The 7,790-nt window shown below is 36.9% G+C and overlaps 1 protein-coding gene across 1 annotated transcript; it reads right to left on the minus strand.

The window, feature by feature from the left end:
• Positions 1-5: 5 nt before the first annotated feature.
• On the minus strand, positions 6-6,762 carry LOC144434272 (potassium/sodium hyperpolarization-activated cyclic nucleotide-gated channel 2-like). The gene is made up of 12 exons (XM_078122726.1): positions 6,642-6,762; positions 5,789-6,038; positions 5,192-5,381; positions 4,647-4,798; positions 3,941-4,016; positions 3,474-3,623; positions 3,001-3,219; positions 2,120-2,266; positions 1,464-1,704; positions 1,106-1,201; positions 579-678; positions 6-234 (listed from the first exon to the last, which is right to left on the minus strand). The coding sequence occupies exons 1-12, from the start codon at positions 6,760-6,762 to the stop codon at positions 6-8; spliced, it is 1,971 nt and encodes a 656-aa protein (XP_077978852.1).
• Between the last annotated feature and the right edge of the window lie 1,028 nt (positions 6,763-7,790).

Here is a 7,790-nt window from a genome sequence, read left to right on the forward strand (position 1 = left end):
ATTCTCTAATTGTCTACAGATGGAGTGACTTCAAATTCAATAACGGGTTGCAGTGACGTCACAGTTGTTTGTCTATTTCCCCTAACAGGAGCTGGTGTGACGCAAGTGCCATCACCAGTCGGTGGCCGTGTGATATCTTCATCACTAAATAGACTGGTGAGTTCTCCCAGGCGTTGACTCTGCGGTTCCACACTGCCACGGAATGTCATCGAACTTGATATACTAACTGGTCCACTGCAAATAAAGACAAACATTAGAAAGGATTATGATCCCACATAAAGCTAATTGATGGAGTGAAGGATTTGATTTACTTTACTGACGTTGTATTACGATGACAACAAGTATTTTACGACAGATGATCTTGTTGCAAACATACATCGGAAATGGTCGATTGATAGTCGACAAAACGAGATGGAAAAGGGTAAATAAAAGAAATTGCCTCATTTACTCCACCGGATTCCAAGAATGTGTGCAGTTCTATAACAAAACGTTAATTTGAAAGAAAATCTATGCTATTATTGGAGTGAAAGGGAATCAACATTGAGTGAAAAAGACTAAAAAGAATGAAATATTCTTACTTGGTGTCAGGCGATTCTGCAGGTAGTTTGCCTATTTTCTTCAGTCTTTCGGTCGCAATTTCTTTCATCACCTGTCTCACGTCAGGATAATCTGCCAACACTGAAATAAAAGAAATCCTCCCTTGTGATAGTATTTTGTCATTATGGCCGGTGATTCACATCCCAATCCTGACCGAACGAACTACCCATTGTGACATTACGTCGAATAATCCACAATAACTTCCTTATCTGTGGCAACATTATGGGTGACTTATCCATATTTGGACCACGCCCCCCCCCCTTCTAACATTAGTCCCCCTCTCCATACCACTGTTACCAACGTAGTCATTCTCAAACAGAGGGTCTCACGCCAACGGCATCATGTGTATATATATATAGCAACAAATCAATGCTTAGACATGTCTTCTAGTGGTGTTCAGGTAGATTGAACCAATAAATCAGTGTTGATAATGAAATTGATACACAGAAAACATCTTTCATATTTGTGTTTATAACTCCACATGGTATAAAAACCAACAAGTAGATACCTGCTCCAAAATCTTCTCTCTTTAGATAATACACATAGGCTGTTGTTGCCGATATCACCGATGCTACTCTTCGGTCGTCAACTAGAATCGCTATTTCTGAAAGCGTAGAGACAAATTCCATATATGGGCATTTCATACATATATGTGCAACCCAAGAAAATGTCACTCAGCTGAAATTACAATTTTTCTAAAGGGGAAGTAAAATGCTCACAATAGAGTTCATACATGGGCATGTCGTATAATCCAATCTCAAATAAACTCGTATTGTACGTAAATAACAAACATTCTCTTTTGTAATGTACTGAGTTACAAACACAGACTGGAGTAACTATGTTTCTACATCAAGGAATCATCTTACCTCCAAAATGATCGCCATCGCCAAGCTGGGTGACCACTTCCCGACCTACGATGACGTCAACAGTGCCATGCTCAATGAAATACATCCTATCACCACGATTTCCCGCCTTGATGATGTGGTCACCGGGCAAGTAGACTTCGTAGCGTAATTTCTGTATGATGTCATAGGTAAACTCTTTTGGCGCGTTTTTCAAAAAGTCCACTTTACTCACTAACTGTTTGCAGTTCATCTGAATTATTTCCTAGTAGAAGTTAAATAACAAATGACAAAAAAACGGTATCGGAATTATTGATTTGTAGTTATTAACCGAGTACATCGTTGTGTTGGCTGCTAAATACAATGTATGTAATTTTTTTAATGTAGAAATCTCGAAATGATTTCAAAGTAAAACACTTGTACAAAGATTCTGAAATCGATGTGTTTGATTTAGTCTGAATTCAATGTGTTGTGGTATTAGATTACCATTGATTGAGTTAGGGAATAAATGGTAACCTCACTTCCATGAAGCTTTCCTACATATGTATACGCCAACTTAATGTATGTGAGAGAATTTAAGCTCAGACAACCACTCCAAATCCCCGAGATATAGTTGTAACAATGAGTACAGTGACACTAGAACCTCTAGCTAGCTGGGGAAAAAACTGAACTTAGTCTACCTTTCTCAATGGATGGTTTTGTTCTTGGAGAATAGAGTCTTCGTCAAAATAGTGGCGTTGGTAGCGTTGTTCGTAGTACTCCAGAATTCTATGCTGAGTTTCTAGCGGTAATTTACGATATCTCATATATTCCTTTACTTGGTTAATCTGTAAACAAACAAAATAAATTGAGACCAAATGTGATCTAAATCTCAGACCACTATAAAGAACAGACTAGAAACGCGGCTTTTCCCCTGACGATTCTTTATAGTGGTCTGAGTCTAAATTGAAAATGGCATCTGTACGTGACATACAATGGATGAGTATTAGTGTGTTTTATTAAAGGTATTTTCATTTACACGTGCAGATTTTGTTTCTTTCTTTATTTATGTGCTTGCTTGCTTGCTTGCTTGCTTGCTTGCTTGTTTGTTTGTTTGTTTGTTTGTTTGTTTGTTTGTTTGTTGATTTTTTGTTTGTTTTAACACGGTTTAAAAAGACACATTTTAAATAACCCATCTATATTGTAATGAAATGTGAAGTCAAATCCACACTGTACCATTTTTCGACATTTTATAAGATATGCATATATAAAAAAGAACAACTAGTGTATAGATATATCAATCTGATTTAAATTTAATGTAGTGGACGTTTGTTTATTCAATATTACCATTCCCGTTGTTTTTGGTTTATTTATCCTTTGTATTACAATTGCACTTTTTTTTGGTCGCCGCCCTTACTACCAAGTCTGAAACACGAATATACTGCATTCATGTTAAAAACAAAGATAATGCAATTACAGTGAATAAATAGACGTCCACTACATCGAATTGGGATTATCAGATTGGGATTATCTATAGATCATCATAATCCTAATATAGCAATGCTATACAAGTCCTACTCACCCGTTCGTTGTAGAAACGTCCTGATGCATCGATAGACAATAGTAGAGTTGACATATGACCAATGAATAGGGCGTAGAACGAAGCACCAATCATCATACTGACAGTGGTTGCCCACATGTCAGAGATGTTTGTTGGAGGATGGCTGCCGAATCCAATACTCAACGTCTGACATATTGCTTTGAAAAACGACCATGAGTATTGTTCCCATTTACTTGCATCCTGCAATCCCAGACATTACAAAGATGTATTACGATTGAACAAAGACTGATGCTGTTTACATAGATCTGCGTTATTAGCATGTGTGCATCAGTGCATGCATGATAATTAGAGAAATGAACCTATGAACGGCTTGATGTCTTTGATCGCCATGATATGACGTCAATACTCGTGAATAGTTAATACCCATATCCTACATACAGGTACGCGGCATTAACAGAAAAATTATACAGCTTGCAAAAATGAATAAAACTCACCACGAGTCCTTCACGGACCACCCAGGAATCGGACGGAAATCCCATCAAGAATGGAATAAGAAACTGAAGACAACCATTCCAGTGAGTTAAGACTAGGATCACTAAAACAAGGTTCATTATACGAATCACTGCACCTTCCACTTTTAACACCTATCACCGGGCAGAGATAAGAAAAATACATTGCGACGAGTTTCCTAACTTTTCATTACTTCTTTGTCCATGTCTGTCTGTCTGTCTGTCTGTCTGTCTGTCTGTCTGTCTGTCTGTCTGTCTGTCTGTCTGTCTGTCTGTCTGTCTAGTTCCCCCCCCCTTCCCTTTCTCTCGCTCACACGTCTATGCAGGAATTTACTTCTAGGAGGTCTACATGATACGTATACTATACCATGCTATACATGGTTACTTTCCGCAGGATCAAACCCCATACCAAGAGGAATAATCATTCTCAATAAATAAGTTAATTGACTTACCTCCTCCAGTCGATGCACGTATCTTAGCAACCGTGATAACCGTAGAAGTCGCAGTAAACTTATGATTTTCGTCAATCTGTAGTGATAAATTAAACTCAATATCAAAATTTCGTAGGATTTATGATGTCGACAATTCTTATGAAGTTAGTCAAAATCACATTTCTAAAGGAACTGGTTGCATGGAAAAAAACCGACATTACAATTGACATGCTCTGACATTGTTGTCTCAGGCTCTACATACATCTGCAATGGGTAGTCGTCTTTTCCGCAAATACTAGTATGTGGCTATAAAAATCCATAGATAAATGTCATTCCGTTGTCTACTTGGATATTGTCGATTATTATCATCGCATTCTATTTGATCATTGGTTGCTTTACTGTACAATGGTCTAACATAAATCTACAATTTAAGGATGTTTATCAACGCAAACATGCCACATTTACCAACCACAAGTGTAGTTTTAAAATATAAAGGAGATATATATGTTCTGACTGAAACGGGTAGATTTGAAGACTTAAAGGTTGGGTTCCTAAAGCCAACTTACTACTGTGTATTCGTATATTGAAATCAACGCACCATAAGCCTTATATGACATTTATGAATAATAAAGAATTTGTAGAAATGTTGACTTTCGGGAAGTACATCTGACAGTAATTCAAAACCGTTATTAATAAACGATGTCGTTATTTTATATTTTATACAAACCTGAGCGATTTGAGTGCTAGAGCAGTTTGATTATAATCACTGTTACCAGAGAAGCCGATGTAGATGTAATCAAAGGGGAAGGATGAGAGGAGATCCAAAACAAACCAACCTCGCATGTAAGAACTTGCGATTTTCGATCGCTTTAATATTATCTGTGAATGAAATACAACATTTATAAAAATGGTTAAAATTGCTGATGATGTCAGTTACACAGATAACTTTATTGAAATGTTCTGTTCCGTGCTGTGATTAATAATCACCCATAAAACGTTGATGTTCCTGCAATGTTCACAGCGGCTACGTACGTAGCTACAATCTCACATCATGTCAACATTGGCATATGGCTGCTGCAGCAGCGACAAACTATTGGCTGTTGGTAGGCCTTTGTAACAACTTAGCCATAGATCCAAACATTTTACTAGTATATTATGATTCTGGCAGTAGGGTTACCAACATAGAAAGTATTGAAGGCACTGAGCTCAGACATTATGTAAGCTTATGGGGTCAAGACTTCATGACACAAAAGTTGCATCATTTCTACATACCTCTTCATTTTCATGATGTATGACTCCAGTGAAGAAATTTAAGAAGATATCGATCATGAAAATGGTGTCTGTGACGCAGTTAATCGATATCCACTCTATATTGAAGGAATCACTGAAGAAAGCGATGTTGACTGGCATTAGTATTAATGTGAGGATAAGTAATATGACAACAAACATATCCCAGTACCACCTGTTGAAAAAAAATAAAGACAAAATTGATTTATAACTTTCTCGTTGCACAAAAAAAAGCTATACAAAGATGTTAATATAGTTGTAAGCTAATAGTCAATCCATTGGTATGTGTCCTGGTACAAAATAGTAGCGTAATCATGCTTCGTCTCATTGTATTTCATTTGCTGATTCAGAAACATCATTTCCGAACCTGTTTTCGGAAAGAAAATAGCTGTTTGCGAACAAGTGACCGTTGTGGATACGGCATTCATACAAAACTCAGACCACTATAGAAAAAACAGCTATCTGACGGACAAAACCATGGTGATGTCGCAAGTTGACTGAATACGTTTATACTAATATGTCAAATAAGACCTAATTGTATGCCAAAATGACTACTAGTATATATCGGAAACATAATCTCACCTGAACGGACTGAACGGGTGTATAACGAATTTGTTATTATCTCTCTGTCTTTGTCTTTCTTCCTCGATGGCTCGCTGACTTCGAAACATTCTCATTCCCATTTTACTGCTAGCCGAGGCTTGGAAGATGACTTCCGTGGTTTTCGAGAAATTCGTCTTGAAATGGCTCGGTCTCCCAATATGGCGTACCTTACTATCGGTAACACCTAATTGATCTATTACCATATTTACTTTTGATTCCAGTGAAATAACTTTGAGAGTTTTTCAGAAGAAAGACAACATATTAAACATCAATATCCAAGACTTGGTGCGTTTATATGGTATAGCTGTATACGTTACTGACTGATCACATCACATCACATCACATCACATCACGTCACATCACATCACATAACGTCATTTCACATCGCATCACATCACATCACACCACACCACACCACACCACACCACATCACACCATATCATGTCACATTTTATCGCGTTATTGGACGGTGGCAAATAATCTAGGTTGGTCCATGTAAGTAAACGGTGATTTTAAACCATCAAATGCCACTAAACTTATACCAATAATTCTATTCATCGTTATTTCAAGCAAATTACAAATGCGTTATTAAATAATGTGATAATGGTATCGATGAAATTCCATGACTATCCCTATATATGGAGTATTACAGTGACAACTCATATTAAAAATGTTATGACGATAGCTTATACTGTTCAAAAAAACTTCAAACTTATACCATCATCGAAATTAATTCCCCCCTTGATATAATTTGTTACATATAAAGTTAAACCAATTTTTTGTAACGTTACATAACTATCAGTATGATATGATTAATATAATTTACACTTACCATCTGATGGTTGCCTTAGTGTCCCGGTCATTTCTTTTGAATTTTCCATCCCTGTGCTTGACGATTGAGCACTTTTGGCAACACTGTCATCAACAATATATGGTATTTCTTGGTCTGCCATGTTGGTTGTTCTTCCTTGTCTTGTTGTATATGTAGTTATTAAAACAATTAAAGTAAGTTATGTCAACTAAGTCAATGACAAACTATCTACACTGGCATGGTCGCTAAAGAAAATGATGTTGATCAACACCAGCTTCAGTATGCGATTACCGCAAAATGATGTTTAGATATGCCGCAGCTGCAGTGTTGTTATTTTGCCCATACTGTACTTGGCGCATGGCTCGATAAACATATACCACGCAAACTGTACGAAAGTGGAACAGCGATTTCGATCCATGCGTTCCACATGTTCCACTAGAACAAGTTTGTTTTAGGGATTTAAAAAACCTTCGCGCGCTATCCTTGTTTACGCGCTTGTGCGCGTACTACTACTACTACTATTACTACTACTACTACTACTACTACTACTACTACTACTACTACTACTACTACTACTACTACTACTACTACTACTACTACTACTACTACTACTACTACTAGATTTTCAGTTCCAAGATTTTAAAAATCGTGATCACCAAGATTGTGTGAATATTGCTCTGTAGGCGGTAGCGTTGTGGTTTCTTCAATTCCCACTTGAACGTTGCTTTACGATTTTTTTTACATTGTAATATTGTATTAATCGGTAGATTTGTTATCCGTGGTGAACTGGGTCGGTGCAAGATATGGCTAGGTTTTAAGCTATAAAGAGAATAATGAGATTACATGTACTTTCCAAGCCCATTAATACATGTATATATGTTTTACTCTTTAACGATTGGCAGACAGATGGACTGTTTGACTTTTTATTGATAAATGGATCAGTTCTGAGTGTTCCCATGTGAGTTATCTATATTTAGCCCAAGGTCTATATTAGTAATTACTGTTGTATTTCAAATTTCAAGAGTCACTAGTTGCTAAAAAACCGAAAGTTGAGGGGGGGGGGGGTGTTACACAACGAAAGCGAAAACATCGTCCTGGCAATATTCCATACAAATCTAACTAAGATTCCTGAAGTTTATGTTTGTCATGAGGAGTATTTGGTAAACTAGG

Source organism: Glandiceps talaboti, chromosome 4 (genome assembly GCF_964340395.1).
Source record: "Glandiceps talaboti chromosome 4, keGlaTala1.1, whole genome shotgun sequence".
NCBI classification, from domain to species: Eukaryota; Metazoa; Hemichordata; class Enteropneusta; family Spengelidae; genus Glandiceps; species Glandiceps talaboti.